This window comes from Carcharhinus amblyrhynchos, chromosome 8 (genome assembly GCF_965287045.1).
Source record: "Carcharhinus amblyrhynchos chromosome 8, sCarAmb.v2.hapA, whole genome shotgun sequence".
NCBI classification, from domain to species: Eukaryota; Metazoa; Chordata; class Chondrichthyes; order Carcharhiniformes; family Carcharhinidae; genus Carcharhinus; species Carcharhinus amblyrhynchos.
The window spans coordinates 120,552,382-120,569,980 of record NC_137331.1 but is presented as its reverse complement, the minus strand read 5'-3'; the positions used below and the strand labels follow the sequence as shown (position 1 = coordinate 120,569,980).

General features: G+C 42.5%; 1 protein-coding gene across 2 annotated transcripts; it reads right to left on the bottom strand.

The window, feature by feature from the left end:
* Positions 1–487: 487 nt before the first annotated feature.
* Positions 488–17,256, bottom strand: rida (reactive intermediate imine deaminase A). Of its 2 annotated transcripts, none has more exons than XM_080194728.1 (6): positions 17,122–17,256; positions 10,310–10,415; positions 4,758–4,812; positions 3,202–3,270; positions 1,629–1,684; positions 488–763 (listed from the first exon to the last, which is right to left on the bottom strand). In XM_080194728.1, exons 1-6 carry the CDS (start codon positions 17,184–17,186, stop codon positions 689–691), a joined length of 426 nt encoding a protein of 141 aa, XP_080050854.1. In that variant the 5' UTR covers positions 17,187–17,256; the 3' UTR covers positions 488–688. The 2 variants fall into 2 exon arrangements, with proteins under 2 accessions (XP_080050854.1, XP_080050855.1); XM_080194729.1 differs by lacking the exon at positions 17,122–17,256 and adding an exon at positions 14,308–16,661.
* Positions 17,257–17,599: the final 343 nt, after the last annotated feature.

The following is a 17,599-nucleotide window of genomic DNA, read 5'->3' as shown; positions in this document are numbered from 1 at the left end:
ATAGTTAGAGGCTGCTTCCCAGGGTGGAAAGGTCGACTACAAGAAGGCACAGGTTTCAAGATGAGAGGTGGTAAGTTTTGGGGAAACGTGCGGGGAAAGTCTTTCACACAGAGGATGGCAAGTGCCTGGAATACGCTGCCCATGGAGGTGGTGGAAACAGGCATGCTAGCAACATTCAAGGTGTATCTTGATAGACACATGAACAGGTGAGCGCAGGTTTGGTGGGCCAAAGGGCCTGTTCCTCTGCTGCACTGTTCTTCACATCAAACCAATCAGCCACTAATCTGTTTTTGGCGGTGACGAATGGACGAGCGAGGAATTTAGGAAAGTACCTCTTCAAGTACTGCCAAAAGCAAACTGGCAGGCAGGATCATAGTTTAACATCTCACTTGAAAAACTTTGCTGTGTTTCTCACAGAGCTGTAATGTCAGCCAGGAGTTTTGAAAAAAACTGAGCAAAACATCAATAAATAAACAAGCCCAGTCACTTAATTTCATGTTATATATTTCACCAAACTTTGATCACTGGATATAAAAGCACTATTGGCGACTGATAAACATCGCTTCTTGTCGAAAAGTTTTAAAAAAGTCACATTTAATTTGAAAGTGTCATTTAAATTATTGATCCATACAAAGGAACAAAATCACATTGCAGTGATTTCCTTCTACTGAGAGTTTTAGTCAGCAGTTTATAATTTCTGTTCCAGGACACCTTCCATAATCGGCCCCAACACAGCCACAGCTTCAATCTCAACACGACCTCCCTGCAAAAGAAAAGTCACTAAATTAGGCAAATCTTGACATACAAACATGTGTCAGTGGCATGGGCCGAGAACACAATGTAGCCCACCAATCCTTATGGGCTTACAAAGCTTCAATGTAACGTATGGAAACACCACCACCAGCAAGTTCCCCTTCAAGCCTCTCACCATCGAGCTGGAAAGATAACATCATTCCAACACTATTGTTGGGTCAAAATCCTTGAACTCCTTCTTTAACAGCTCTGTTCATGTATCTACAAATATTGTCATCTTCAATCCAGCAAGCCTGGCACAGACAGGCTGAAGCACTTGCAAATATTTTCAGTCTGAAGTGCCAAGCAGGTGATCCATCTTAGACTGGATGGCCTATCTATCTACCTGAACATTTTTGGACTGTGGGAAGAAACCGGAGCACCCAGAGGAAACCCACGCAGACACTGGGAGAATGTACAAACTCCACACAGACGATCACCAAAGACCAGAATCAAACCCAGGTCCCCGGCGCTGGGCAGCAGTGTGTCGGGCAGCATGATGGCACAGTAGTTAGCACTGCTGCCTCACAGCGCCAGGGACCCGGTTTCGATTCCCAGACTTCGGAGACTGTTTGTGTGGAGTTTGCACATTCTCCCCATGCCTGCGTGGGTTTCCTCTCAGTGCTCCAGTTCCCCCCCCCACAGTCTGAAAGACGTGCTGATTAGGTGCACTGGTCAGGCTAAATTTCCCCCTCAGTGTATCTGAACATGCGCCGGAGTGTGGCGACTAGGGGAGTTTTACAGTAACTTCATTGCAGTGCATACTTGTCAATAATGAAAAAAAACTTAACCACTGTACCACCATGCCGCTGCTGAGAGTCACCAAACAATCTTACCCGTGGCAATGCAGCAACCTGATAGGCAGCTCTGGCTGGGAAGTTGGTCTTGAAATCTGAGAAAAAAAAACAAGTTTACTTCACACAGAATTTAGAGCTGAGAAACAGGTCATTCTGCTCAAACGCTCTAAGCCAGTGTTTATGGGCCTACAAACGTCTCCTCTTCCCATTCTTTTCCTTTCTCTGTCATCTAGCTTCCCCTTAAACGTACCTATGCTATTCACCTCAGCCACTCTATAGGAAAATAGAAGAGAAGGGTGTTAATCACAAACAGTAAATGCGTTTTATATAAATTTAAAGAAGTCAGTTGCAAGTCCTTTTTCTCTGGTTGTCAGTAGAAAAGTGTTTTAATATTGTAGTTAAATAGCAGTAATTCACTGTCACAGATTATAATTCCAGGAGTTATTAAATCCCCAACCCCTTCCATGTACAAATAGGAGATCTATACCTGCTTTAGAGGGAGTGCAATGAGTGCTCATCACTGATTTTTGGGATTTCACAGCCCAAGGCCTCACTGGAACTGAGTACTTAAGGGGTTGACAGCATAGGTGATAAAAGATTCACATTCTGAGTAACTCAACTCCTGACTCAAAGCCTGTCCACCAGTTATCAGGCACAAGTCCGGAATGTGATGAAATACTCTACACTTGTCTTAATGAGTGCAGCTCAACAACACAAGAAGATCAACACCATCCAGGACAAAGCAGTCTACTTGATGGGCACCCCTTCCACCACCTCAATCATGCACTCCCTCAGTCAGTGACACATAGTGCAGCAGTGTACCACTTACACGATGCACTGCAGCAAACTCACAGCCTCTACAACCTAGAAGAACAACGGCAACAGATGCATGGGAACATTATCATCTGCTAGTTTCCCTCTAAGGCATACACCTTCCAGACTCTGAACTATATCGCCGTCCCTTCACTGTCACTGGTTCAAAATCCTGGAACTTGCTTGTTAACAGCTTCAACTACCACCCTGCACCACCCCCCCCCCTCCCCCCAACCCTCATTGCTCAGACATTGAGCACATTCAAGGCTGAAGCTGATAAGATTTTTAGACACAAAGTGAATCAGAGGATATGGGGATAGGGTGGAAAAGTGGAGTTGAGGTAGAAATCTAGTTTGCCCAGGTTTAGGGCAGTACAGTGGCACACTGGTGAGCACTGCTGCCTCTCAGAGCCAGGGACCCAGGTTCAATTCCAGCTTCGGGTCACTGTGTGGTGTCTGCATAGGTTTCCTCCAGGTGCTTCGGTTTCCTCCCACAGCCCAAAGATGTGCAGATAAGGTGGATTAGTCATGCCAAATTGTCTCTTAGTATCCCAAGATGTTTGGGTGAGATTGATTAGCCATGGGAAATGCGTGGGGTTCTGGGGATAGGGGACTGAATAAGACATGCTGTCAGAGAGTAGTACAGACTCGAGGGCCGAACGGTCTCTTCTGCACTGCAGGGATTCTATGATTCTGAGGCTCAAACAGCCCAATGGTTCACTCCTGCTCTTCTGTTGGTTTCCAGTGCTTGACACTTCCCTCGCTATAAAGCTACACAAAAGATGGAGATCTATACTCACATTGCTTGTAAACATCGTTAACACAGTTGAAGTCGCTGATGTCTGCCAGTAGAACGGTTGTTTTTATAACTATGATGTAAATTTCAAAAAACATTTCTTAGTAAGTGCACAAAATTAAATCCAAGTCAACACATCATAGATGATCTATCTTCTCAAAGAATGATTTAAGTAATATTCTCTGCCAGATTGTCAGTTTAGCATTACCACACAAAGTGCATCATTCCATTAAGTAAATAAAACAAAACAGAAAATGCCACAAACTGGTCAATTGATCAACTGGGCCAGTGGGCTGATGGAGTTTAATTTAGATAAATGCAAAGTGATGCATTTTGATAGACTGAACCATGGCAGAACTTTCTCAGTTAATAGAATATAGAACAGTACAGTACAGTACAGGCTCTTCAGCCCTTGATGTTGTGCTGAGCTATGTTTGAACCCAAGATCAAGCTATCCCACTCCTTAATGGTAAGGTCTTGGGGAGAGTTACAGAACAAAGAGATCTAGGGGTACAGGTTCATAGCTCCTTGAAAATGGAGTCACAGGTGGACAGGCTGGTGAAGAAGGCATTCGGCACGTTTGTTTCATTGGTCAGAACAGTGAATATAAGAGTTGGGACGTCTTGTTGAAGTTGTACAAGACATTGGTAGGGCCACACTTAGAATACTGTGCACAGTTCTGGTCACCCTATTATAGAAGGATATTATTAAACTAGAAACAGCGCAGGCAAGATTTACTAGGATGCTACCCAGACTTGATGGATTGAGTTATAAGGAGAGGTTGGATAGGCTGGGACTCGTTTCCCTGGAGCAAATGAGACTTAGGGGTGATCTTATAGAGGTCTATAAAATAATGATTTATTTTATGAGAGATAAGGTAGAGATAGTCAACATCTTTTCCCAAAGTTGGGGAGTCTAAAATTAGGGGGCACAGGTTTAAGGTGAGAGGGGTGAGATATAAAAGGATCCAGAGGAGCAACTTGTTCACACAGAGGGCGGTGAGTGTCTGGAACAAGCTGCCAGAGGTTGTAGTAAAGCGGGTACAATTTCTGTCTTTTAAAAGCATTTACACAGTCACATGGGTAAAGTGGGTGTAGAGGGATATGGGCCAAATGCGGGCAATTGGGATTAGTTTAATAGTTTAAAAAAGGACGGCATGAACAAAATGGGCCGAAGGGCCTGTTTCCACGCTGTAAACCTCTATGACTCCATGGTTCAGAAGATCAGGGAGCATTAACAGAGAGAGAGAGAAAAGCAGAGTTAACATATCAGGTCAATGACTTCACAGGCTAGATTAAAAGGTCATCGACCTGAAACATGAACTGTTTCTTTTTCCACAGCTTCTGCATGTTTGCAGCACTTAATTCCAGCATTCACACTATTTGTTTTAAATTCCCATTTCCAGCAGAAAGTAGATTTGATGATATCCCTCACTAAGCACATATCAAAAAATATTCAACGATCTTTTCCCCTCTACATTAGTCTTCCTGATTTATAATTGAAAAAACATTCATGTTTTCTACGCGGCAAAAGGAGGGATGCCACATTTTCGCCTCATACCATTATCGTAGTTACAGTTTGCAGCCTTGAGGATCTCTCCCATGTTGATAAGCGCCTGCCACAGACAACATTACAAATTAGTTCAGATCATCAGTCATTCCTTCTCAGTCATTATTCTGCGCAAATTTACTTAGAATCTTAAAAGATTTTCCCCACATATCTCTTTTGAGATTGCAAATCATTTAAATAGCTACAAGTTTTTCAAAGTAAAGATTAATTCATGTTAAAGTTTTGGATTGCAAAATATCTCATAATTAAAGCACAGTCTGCATGCCCAATTCTTGCAAATAACTTTCAAAGATTAGGTCCTAGACAATAACGATTCAGAAAGTGCACCCAATGTTACTCTATTGGTGACAGTCATCGAGTATCAACCGTTGATGGATCACAGGACTATTCCTAGGATTACACCAAACTTAGCCGGGTTACCCACTTTGGCAGGAATAATAGTAGGAGGGACTACTATTTAAAGGGCGAAAAGCTGCAGCATGCTACGGTGAAGAGGGACCTGGGGGTCCTTGTGCATGAGTTGCAAAAACCCAGCCTACAGGTGCAGCAGGTGGTCAGGAAGGCAAATGGGATGCTGGCCTTCATAGCGAGGGGGATTGAATATAAAAGTAGGGAGGTCTTGCTGCAACTGTACAGGGCACTGGTGAGGCCGCATCTGGAGTACTGTGTGCAGTTTTGGTTGCCGCACTTGTGCAAGGATATTTTGGCCTTGGAGGGAGTGCACAGGAGGTTCACTAGGCTGATACCGGAGTTGAGGGGGTTGAACTATGAAGAGAGGCTGAATAGACTGGGCTTGTACTCGTTGGAGTTTAGAAGGATGAGGGGGGATCTTATTGAAACGTATAAGATGATGAAGGGGACGGATAGGGTAGAGGTGGAGAGGTTCTTCCTGCTCAGAAAGGACAGCAGGACTAGAGGGCACAGCCTCAAGATAAGGGGGGGCAGTTTAGAACGGAGTTGAGGAGGAACTTCTTCACTCAAAGGGTGGTGAATCTCTGGAATTCTCTGCCCGTTGAAGTGGTGGAGGCTACCTTGCTAAATATATTTAAGACACGGGTAGATAGGTTTTTGGTAGGCAAGGGGATTAAGGGTTATGGGGAGAAAGCAGGAAAGTGAAACTGAGCCACTTCAGATCAGCCATGATCTTATTGAATGGCGGGGCAGGCTCAAGGGGCTAGATGGCCTACTCCTGCTCCTATTTCTTATGTTCTTATTTCTTATGTTCTTATCCAGTGAAAAATGGACGATTCTCTCCAAAACAGTTAGGATATCAAACATAACTAAACAGAAAATCAGTGGTTTACAGAATACCTGATCAACAGGTATTCCTAGATCAACAGGTATTTCCTACAACTGTCTGTGTGGAGTTTGCACATTCTCCTCATGTCTGTGTGGGTTTCCTCCAGGTGCTCCGGTTTCCTCCCACAGTCCAAAGATGTGCGGGTTAGGTTGATTGGCCATGCTAAGAAATTGCCCCTTAGTGTCCAGGGATGTGTAGGTTAGAGGGATTAGTGGGTATAATAATATGTAGGGATATGGGGGTAGGGCCAGGGTGGTATTCTGTTCGGTGCAGACTCAATGGGCCGAAGGACCTCTTTCTGCACTGCAGGGTTTCTATGATCTATGATCTAACAGAACTTGCTTATATTTGGGAGCAAGTATATTCAGTGACTCGGTTTCCGCAGCCTTCTGTAGTATAGAACTCCACATGTTCACCACCCTTAAGTGATATCCTTTATGGCGTTGGCCTTGTCCTGAGATTGCGGACCCTTGTTCTAGACCCTAAGATTCGCATTCCAACCATTATTTTGTAAATGGAGTTTGTGTCTGTATATGCCCTGTTTGTGAACAGAACTCCCACTTACCTGATGAAGGAGCAACGCTCTGAAAGCTAGTGGTGTTTGCTACCAAATAAACCTGTTGGACTTTAACTTGGTGTTGTGAGACTTCTTACTATGTCTAGATCCTCCAGCTACAGGAAACAACAACCCTGCATTCAGCCTGTCTAACTCTGTCAGAATTTTATATATTTCAATCAGATCTCTTCATTCTTCTAAACTCCAGCGAATGGGGTTGCAGGAATAGGACTTGGGTGGGATTGTGGTTGGTGCAGACGGGATGGGCTGAATGGCCTCCTTCTGTACTGTAGGGATTGTATGAATACAGTCTAGTTGACCCAGTCTTTCCTCATACAACAATCCTTTCATCCCAGAAAGCACTCCCTCTATGGCACATATATCCTTTCTTAGATAACTGCATAGTGTGTTATCACCAAGGCCCTGTACAGCTGGATTAATACATCCTTATTTCTGTACTCAATCCTCTTGCAATGAAGGCCAGTATAACATTTGCCTTCCTAACTGCTTGCTGTATCTGCATGCTTGCTTTCAGTGATGGGTGTCCCAGCTCACCAAGGTCCCATTGTATGTCAACATTTCCCAATCTATCACTATTTAAATAATATTCTGCCATTCTGTTCCTCCATCCAAAGTGATATCTTCACATTTATCCACATTATAATGCATCTGCCATATATTTACCAATTCACACAACTTGTCGAATATATTTTTGATGAACCTTTAATTACTAACATGAATATTTTGGTTTATATTTACATTCGTGGTAAACATGCATTTGCAACACTTCTGACTAAAAGTATTAAGGATTGAGACAAAAGTGTCAAACAACACAATGCATACTGAATCTATATATGATCAGTGGCAGATAAAGTACTGCCAGTATGGTCTAGTAACCAAGCAAGGCACAAATGTCACTGATTATTACTACTCCAGGGAGCATTCAATAGATCAAAGAGCAGCAATGTGAACTGGAACATTTTACTAAGGAAATCAGGCGAGAAAATAAGTCAGTGGAGAAAGGACATGATGTTCAGAAGTAGCGATACGATTCAGGACAAAGCAGTCTGCTTGATTGGGACCACGTCCACAAACATTCATTTCCTCCACCACTGACACAGCAGTGGTGTACCAAGTATAAGATGCATTGTAGCAACTCACCAAGGTTCCTTAGGCAGTATCTTCCCATCACATGGCCACAACCATCTAAAAGAACAAGGGCAACAGATACCTGGGAACACCACCACCTGCAAGTTCCCCTCCAAGCCATTCACCATCCTGCCTTGGAAATATAATCGCACTACTTCACTGTCGCTAACTCAAAATTCTGGAATCCCCCGCCCCCCCCCCTCCCTAATAGCACTGTGGGTGTACCTACACCATATGGACTGCAGCGGCTCAAGAAGACCACCACCATCTTCTCAAGGATATTTAAGGATGGGTAATAAATGCTTGCCTAGCCAGCAAAGCTCACATCCCTTAAGTGAATAAAAAAATTAAAACCAATGAGTTAGCTGGAGGACAGTCCTCTACAGGCATTTCGAGACTTAAGCACTGATTAGGGACAGTCAACATTGCTTTGTGAGTGGAAAATCATGTCTCACAAATTTGATTGAGTTTTTTTGAAGGGGTAACCAAGAAGGTAGACGAGGGCAATGCAGTTGATGTTGTCTATATGGATTTTAGCAAGGCTTTTGACAAGATGCTGCATAGTAGGTTGTTGCTTAAAGTTAAATCTCACGGGATCCAGGGTGAGGTATCTAAATGGATACAACATTGGCTTAATGACAGAAGACAGAAGATGATTGTAGAGGGTTGTTTTTCAAACTGGAGGCCTGTGACCAGAGGTGTACCTCAGGGATCAGTGCTGGGTCCACTGTTATTTGTCATTTATATTAATGATTTGGATGAGAATCTAGTAGGCATAGTAAGTAAGTTTGTGGACAATGAAGAAGGTTATTTAGAATTGCACCAGGATCTTGATCAATTGGACCAGTGGGCTGACGAAAGGCAGATAGAGTTTAATTTAGATAAATGCGAGGTAATGCATTTTGGTAGACTGAACCAGGGCAGAACTTACTCAGTTAATGGTAGGACATTGGGGAGATTAATAGAACAAAGAGATCTAGGGGTACAGGTTCATGGCTCCTTGAAAGTGGAGTCATAGATGGACAGAGTAGTGAAAAAAGCATTCGACATGTTTCGTTTTATTGGTCAGAACATCGAATTCAGGAGTTGGGACCTCTTGTTGATGTTGTACAAGACAGTGGTAAGGCCACATTTGGAATATTGTGTATAGTTCTGGTCACCCTATTATAGAAAGGATATTGTTAAACTAGATAAAAAGTCCAGAAAAAAATTACTAGGATGCTACTGGGACTTGATAGTTTGAGTTATAAGAAGAGGCTGGATAAACTGGAACTTTTTCCTCTGCAGAATAGAAGGCTTAGGGATGATCTTATAGAGGTCTATAAAATAATGAGGGACACAGATCAGCTAGATAGTCAATATCTTTTCCCAGATGTAGGGGAATCTAAAACTAGAGGGCATAGGTTTAAGGTGAGAGGGGAGAGATACAAAAGGATCTAGAAGGGCAATTTTTTCACAGAGGGTGGTGAGTGTCTGGAACAAGCTGCCAGAGGTAGTAGTAGAGGTGGGTACAATTTTGTCTTTTAAAAAGCATTCAGACGATTACATGGGTAAGTTGGATATAGAGGGATCTGGACCAAATGCGGGCAACTGTGACTAACTTAGGGGTTAAAAAAGGGGCAGCATGGACAATTTGGCCCAAAGGGTCTGTTTCCATGCTGTAAGCTTCTATGACTCTATGCTAATGGATGTAAATCAAATTTAAATATTGAAATCAGTTCAGCTCCAATTCCCAGCACAGAGCTGATGACACTAAAAATCTTTGCCGCAGAGCAGCGCAGAGACCTGGGCGCCCAGCGGAGAATCCGCGAAACGGTCTCTGCTGGCTGTTGTCTCCTGGCCCGTTGAGCAGTGCAGCAAGCTGGGAGAATCACCTCCAACGTGTCTAACTCTGGGCATTGTACGTTGGGAAGGAAGTGAGTTTTTGGAGAGAGTACAGAAGAAATTTGCTGGAATGAGATGAAGGGATACAGTTATGTGGATCCACTGGAGAAGTCACTTTCCTAAACCAAGAAAGGTTAGAGGAGATTTGAGGTGCTTGTCCCTTTAAAGGTCTATTTGCAGAGGGTCACATGAACCAGGGTGGGGGATCATCTTGGTGAGCTCGCATTTCTATCCCAAAACCTTCTTAGAAGCTGAAAGCCTTTGTATTATAGTTATAGGTAATTGAACATTTCAGTTGTTGTTTACCCAACTGTTGACAGGAATTATTACAAGATTTGATAAAGGTGTTTAAAATTACAAAGTGTTTGGATAGAGCAAATAAAAATAAGTTGTTTATGACTGAAGAGAGCTAAATGAGGATAAACCTTTTTCCGTAATGAGCGGTCATTATCTGGAACGCACTGCATAGTTCATTGAAAATCCTGGCTTCAGAATGGCATCAGATTAAAATATGAAAATATAAAATATGACCGAGCTTCGAAAGATAGACTCAATGGGCCCAAAGGCCTCTGTCTACACTGCAGTATTCTACAACACAAAAAGGTACAGCATTAATTGGCCAGGAATTTGTTATTAATGAAGCTTACACATTACCTGCTTCGCTTCCTGAGTTGCTCCTCCTGTCACAAGCTGTCCAGTTGCAGGATCCAACCCCAGCTGCCCAGAAATGTACATGGTTCGATCTACCACCACTGCTTGGCTACAAAATACATTTACAAAATGATCATAGCCACACAGCGCACCACACAACAGTACAGTGGATGGAGGGACCAAGCACAATAATTCCCTCTGCCTTTCAATCAATTTTTGGTCACCAACCCTGATATCTCTTCATGTGGAGCAGCACCAAATTTTGTCTGATTAGACTTCTATGAAGCACCTTGAGATGTTTTACTATGTTAAAGGTGCTCCATAAATGCCTGTGTGGTGTCTCTTCCAACTGTGGTACTAGATGACATGGTGGCACAGTGGTTAGCACTGCTGCCTTAACTCCAGGGACCCGGGTTCAATTCCAGCCTTGTGTGAGTGTGACTGTTTGTGTGGAGTTTGCACGTTCTCCCTGTAGCTGCATGGGATTCCTTCTGAGTGCTCCGGTTTCATCCCACAGTCCAAAGATGTGAAGGTTAGATGGATTAGCCATGGTAAATATGCAGGGATAGATTGGGGACAGGGTGTTGGTGAGATACTCTGTCAGAGAGTCACTGCAGATTCAATAGGCCAAATGGCTTCTTCTGCACTGCAGGGATTCTATGATTGTCTCTTGATTCAATGCCTAAAAATTGTGGAGTGTTATATGCTCATTTATGTCTCTTACAATAGTACAGCCATACGTCAGCAGCTCCCAGATTCAAGCCATGGTCTTATCCAATCCACAATGGTAGCTAGGGATATTACATTGGCCCAGTTTGAGATTCACAGACTCTCTGCAGAAGGCAGTGTATGGGATCAGACACAGAGCCAGTCTCTGTCCTAAAGCTCACAAAAATTCTGTGGTCAACAATTAGTGAGTGAGGTGAAGAGTCAGCACTCTTCCTTCCCTAATTACTGCAGAACCCAAGGCAACGTAGCTCAGGAATGAAGAGGAGCCTCACTTTGGTAAGATGAGTGTGGAGTTAAATCCCAGAATAGCAGGAGATAGGGTGGGTGGATGAGAAAGGGGAAGCAGAAGAGAAAATTACATAGACAGTAGAAAAACAATTGAAGTAAATAATTTAATAAAATGGTGCATTTGCACTATTTATTCCTAATGGTCATATGGCACTGGCATTAAACAGTTAAACACCAATTAATATGCAACAAATAAAGGATAGACCAAGAAATTATCTAACATTGTGCAATATGCACAGTGCAGATTTTGCGATGACAGTGTGGATTTTGCAACGACAGTTATATTCAACTTGTGATACTCAATTAGAAAGCCCAATGAAAACACATTTTTTTACTGCAATAAATAACTCCCAAGTTAAATTTTTTGCAACCAGTCGGTCAATCTTTACTCAGTTTTAAAGTTATTCACAAAAATGAGACACTACAGATATATACAGGGAACTGCACACTGTGATATAAGATCTGGTAACCAAAAGTCTGAGGTCACGTACCAACTGACTCAACAACTTCTTTCCTGCTGCTGTCAGACTTTTGAATGGACTTACCTTGCATTAAGTTGATCTTTCTCTACACCCTAGCTATGACTGTAACACTACATTCCGAACTCTCATTTCCTCCTCAATGAACGGTATGTTTTGTCTGTATAGTGCGCAAGAAACAATACTTTTTACTATGTTAATACAAATGACAATAGTAAATCAAGTCAAGTGGTACTGTGACTGGACTGGTGATCCAAAGACCCAGAGGACAACGCTCTCGAAGATACAAGTTCAAGTCACACCAGAGCAGCTGAGGGAGTTCAATTAAATAATAAATCTGGAATAAAAGGCTTACTTTATAAACAATGATTATGAAACTACCAAATTGTTATAAAAACCCACTAGGCTCAATAACTTTCCGGGAAGAAATCTGCTGTCCCTACCCAATCTGGCTTATATATGACTCAACTGCCATCTGAAATGATTCTGATGGGCAATAAAGGCTGGTCTTGCCAGAAACGTTCACATCCCAAGGAGAAATAATAAAAAAAGTCCCATGACACAGCTGCCCAAGTTGTGGAAAAGGAAAATACGATGTGCACAAAGCAGAATGAGAGGAGCACAGAAATCGCCAAGTACTATATTTCTCTATATTATTATACATTGGACAGTAAGAGGCTTAACATTCACTAGTGGTTGTGTCCCCTGAAAAATTAGACTGGTTTAGATTATCAACCATGAGAGTAAAGCAAATGTTAACAAACACCATACACACACAGAGCAACTGCTGCTTGTAGAGATGCATACAAAAAACATCTTAAAGTGTTAATATCTAGAACAGGTTCCCAATTTTTAAAACTATTAATGTTCCAAACCCTGCTGCCAATTCTCCCTGACCATTGTTGTATCATATTACTAACAGGCAGTGGTGGGTGTGGAGTTATCACAAAATTGATTTCATTGCAGTGTTAATGTAAGCCTACTTGTGACACTAATAAATAAACTCTAAACAACTTTAAATTAGGTCACAAGACCAGTTTACAGGGAGACAGTATGGTGGTAATGTCAATGATCTAGTAATCCAGAGGCGGAAACTAATGCTCAGAGGTGGAGATGCCGCCATTAGACTGGGCTGGGCACAGTAAGAAGTCTCACAACCAGGTTAAAGTCCAACAGGTTTATTCGGAATCATGAGTTTTTGGAGTGCTGATGAAGGAGCAGTGCTCTGAAAGCTCATGATTCCAAATAAACCTAGTGGACTTTAACCTGGTATTATAAGACTTCTTACTAATGCACTGAGGACATTCTCTGGTGAAGCAGTGGCATTATTTATCCAGTGACCCAGGGTAATGCTCTGGAGACCTGGGTTCAAATCCCACCACAGCAGATGGTGAAATTTGAATTCAATAATAATCTGGAATTAAAATTCTAATGGTGACCATGGAACCATTGTCGATTGTCATAAAATCCCATCTAGTTCACCGATGTCCTTTAGGGAAGGAAATCTGCCGTCCTTACCTCGTCTGGTCTATATGTGACTCCAGACCCACAGCAATATGGCTGACTCTTAAATATTACCTAAAGTGGCCCAGCGAGCCACTCAGTTCAAGGGCAATTAGTGAGTTAGCCATAAATGCTGGTCCAGCTAGCGACACCCACATCCTACGAATGACTTTTTTTTCCCAAAAAAAAAAAGCCCACCATGGCAGCTGTGGAACTTAAATTCAATTAAACAATCTGGAATTGAAAGAAGTCTCAGAAATGATGGCCACGAACCTGCCATTGAATAAAAAACATTTCGTTCACTAATGCCCTTTAGGAAAGGAAATCTGCCATCCTTACCCAGATTTCCTTCCCTAAAGGACATTAGTGAACTAAATGTTATTTATTCAATGGCAATTTTGTGGCCACCTTTCAATTCCACCTGGCCTACACACAACTCCTGAACCACAACAATGTGGTTGGCTCTGTATCTCCAGTGAGAAACCCCAAGAATCAGCAGCTATTGTCGACCAGAACTCTTCACCTATAAACAAGCCTCTAAACACACAGAATTTTTTGCTGGCGGACTTGATTTGCTGCTTGGTCAAGTTTTACTTTGACGGGTTTCATTTCTTATTTTGCACATTTGGCGGGGGTCCATTGAGTGCATGTTGTTTTTTGTATTTGTGGGTACTTTGGTACAATTGTATATTTTAAACCTTATGTCAATCAGGTCTGTGTCTTTACCCGAGCGAGTTAGAAATAAAACTAATTCTTTCGTTGTTAACTTAAAACTAGCTTATTTCTTGAATCATGATATGCACAGTTAAAAAGCTGGCACAGTACCCCTCCCTTTTATTTTCAAAAGTCTGAGTCAGTTATAAACAAGGAGAGGAATCAGTTCACCCCGTTAAACAGATCAGAACAATATAAAGAAAAGCTGACCATCACAGTGTTACACTCAAAGCATAAGTTCCTAACTTGAACATAAGCCCAACACGTTGTTATGCCGTTGTACGGTACCTGTAAATTCCAAGTCTAACTGGAGCTTTGGGAGTGTAGACACAAACTCGTTTTGTAGCCATTGTCGATATTAACCTCACTTCCAGCCTCAGATTAGTATTAAAGCAAAGTGACCTTTGGAGTAAACTATTGTCAGAACATTATGGCTGTTATAAATACTGCTGGTCCACACTGTAGTGGGTGCTGGTGTTTAGATTTTATGACTTCTTAAATCAGTCTCAAGATTAATTTGCATAAGAGGAAAGAAATTTTCCCTTTGTTTACTGAATTGCTTTAGCTTTTCCTTTTCTCTGGCCTTGTTTCTTCAATCTGGCTGGTTATTAAGAACAGAAGAACGAGGAGCAGGAGTAGGCCATCTAGCCCCTTGAGCCTGCTCCGCCATTCAATAAAATCATGGTAGATCTTTCTGTGGACTCAGCTCCACTTACCCGCCTGCTCACCATAACCCTTAATTCTTTTACTGTTCAAACATCTATCTACTTTTGCCTTAAAAACATTCAACGAGGTAGCCTCAACCACTTCACTGGTCAGGGAATTCCCAGTGAGATATGAAGTTGCTTCCCAGGGAACTCTCATGAGATATGCAGTTGGTTCCCTTGCTTACTACAGGGGCACTGTTTTATCTAACAATCACAAAACACAAGTGTAAAACCCACAAAGTCTGTGGGGAAGTGCAATGGATAGAAAACACTGTTCGTTCACAGATAATTATAAGAATCTGGGCCACAGAATCTCCTTCTATCTACGGATGTGGAGATGCTGGCGTTGGACTGGGGTGGGCACAATAAGAAGTCTCACTACACCAGGTTAAAGTCAGACAGATTTATTTGGAATCATGAGCTTTCAGAGCGCTGCTCCTTCATCAGGTGAGTGGAGAGGTAGGTTCACATACACGGCATATATAGAGATGATCACAGGGTAAAGAGGTGTGAATTGTCTCAAGCCAGGACAGTTTCTACTTGGTGATCCTTTCTCATGATAACACAGAATCGCCAAGCAGAAATTGATAGCCAGGTTCTGCAGGCTCAGCCTCAACTGGGATCTTGGGTTCATGTCACACTACATGTAACCCCCACCATGGGTTTGCAAAATCCTGCTAGCTGTCCTGGCTTGAGACAATTCACACCCCTTCAATCTGTGATTATTCCTCTCAACACACACACTGTTTGTTCTGTACTTGATTACCTGTAAAGATTTGCATTCCAACCAATCTTCACATTCCAATCTGTAATGATCTTGCAATTGTGTCTCTGTCTATATATGCCACGTTTGTGAACCTGCCTCCCCATTCACCTAGAGTCACAGAGGTTTACAGCATAGAAACAGGTCCTTCAGCCCAACTTGTCCATGCCGCCCCCTTTTTTTAAAACCACTAAGCTAGTCCCAATTGCCTGCATTTGGCTCATATTCCTCTGAACTCATCTCACCCATATAACTGTCTAAACAAAAAATTGTATCTGCCTCTACTACTACCACCGGCAGCTCACCACACTCTGTGAAAAAATTGTCCCTCTGGATCCTTTTGTAGCTCTCCCTTCTCACCTTAAACCTATGCCATCTAGTTTTAGATTCCCCTACCTTTCAGGAAAGACGTTGACTATGCCCCTCATTATTTTAAAGACCTCTACAGGATCTACCCTAAGCCTCCCATGCTCCAGGGAAAATGTCCCATTCTATCCAGCCTCTCCTTAAACCTCAAATCATAAGTCCCATTAGCATCTAGTAAATCCAAGAAAGGGACAGGTTGTAGCCCTCAAATAAAAAACAAAGCAAAACACTACAGATGTTAATTATCAGAAATAAAAACAAAAAGTGTTGGAAAAACTCAAGCAGGTTTAAAAATAATATTTACTCCATTCTTAAAGTTACAAAGCCAATGCACGGAATGGACAGGCAAGCTCAAATCCATCTTTTTGCTTGTTCCAAAAACCAGATTCAAAATGAACCCAAATCATGGTCTTCACAAGAGAAGCAAACAAGATCCAAGGTGACAAGATAAGATATTGGGCTCGATCCAACACTTGATTTTGGCCAAAGGGCAGGTCTGGCAGAATTTGAAGAGAGGGAAATAATGAGTTGAGTTCAATATAGCTCTTCAGAAATCCACAGTGCTTTGTCATACTTTACAGTTTGACTTGATTTATTGTCACATTGGTATACACTGAGACATATTCTTTCTTGTCCACTATACAGACAAAGCATACTGTTCATTGAGTACATAGGGGAGGAGGAAAGGAGTTTAAGTTTATTTATTAGTGTCACAAATAGGCTTTCATTAATACTGCAATTAAGTTACTGTGAAAATCCCTAATCAACACACTCTGGCACCTGTTTGGGTACACTGAGGGAGAATTTAGCATCTAACCAGCACGTCTTTCCAATGGTGGGAGGAAACTAGAGTACCTGGAGCAAGCCCGTACAGACACAGAGAGAATGTGCAGACTGCACACAGAAAGTAACCCAAGTGGGGAATTGAACCTAGCTGCCTTGCGCTGTGAGGCAGCTGTACCACTGTGCCACCCTGCAGGGTGTAAAATGAGTGTAGAGAAAGATCAACTTTAATAATAAGGTGGTCAGACTAGTTATTTGTTTTAAAGCAAGAATGTGCATTTATATAGAACCCTTCACGATCTCCAAAGTATTTTAGAATCAATTAAGTACTTCTGAAGGATTGTAATGCTTACTTTAAATGCAACTATTTTACAACAAAAATACAGCCGTTCCATAAGTTTGTATGAGTTGACAACTATAACAATGTTAAAAACTATTTAAGGTCACTTCACCATCCTATCAAAGTTACTGAGCAGGATTTACCTGTAGGGACCGATTGCCCCAGGTGCCTTCGTGGTGCTGACAATCCTCCTGACCAGCGCTGCCATTCTCTCCCAGCAAGATCACAGAGCCACTCGAGTCCCTCAGACCCAGCAGTGACTAGCGCTCACGCGCAACCAGGGCGCACAGCAGCCTGGGACTTGTAGTCCCCCGTTGGACCCATCTCCCACAATGCTGCTTCGCAAGTCCGCGCGCAGTGTCGGATCACTGAATACTGCGCATGCGACACCGACAGCACACTGGGATTTGTAGTCCCCAGTTGGACACACCTCCCATAACCACCTGCGCAGCCTGTCTGATGCCGGGAATTGGAGTCGCAGCCGCTTGCGCGAGAACATTTCACGTGGCTGACGGTTGGCTGGAACGGGTAGCCCGATTGACTGACTGACTTCTCGTTCGGTAGTTTTTTCTGTAATATTAGCAAATTCGGCAGATCATTTGGGACATCTTGGCTTGATGT

Bases quoted from the DNA above. Each gene is read 5' to 3' on its own strand.
- rida (XM_080194728.1), bottom strand. From the start codon at position 17,186: ATGGCAGCGCTGGTCAGGAGGATTGTCAGCACCACGAAGGCACCTGGG. The intron at 10,416-17,121 runs GTAAATCCTGCT...TGTATTTTGTAG, and splicing joins GGGGCAATCGGTCCCTACAG to CCAAGCAGTGGTGGTAGATC. The intron at 1,685-3,201 runs GTGAGTATAGAT...TTTTTTTCTCAG, and splicing joins TAACGATGTTTACAAGCAAT to ATTTCAAGACCAACTTCCCA.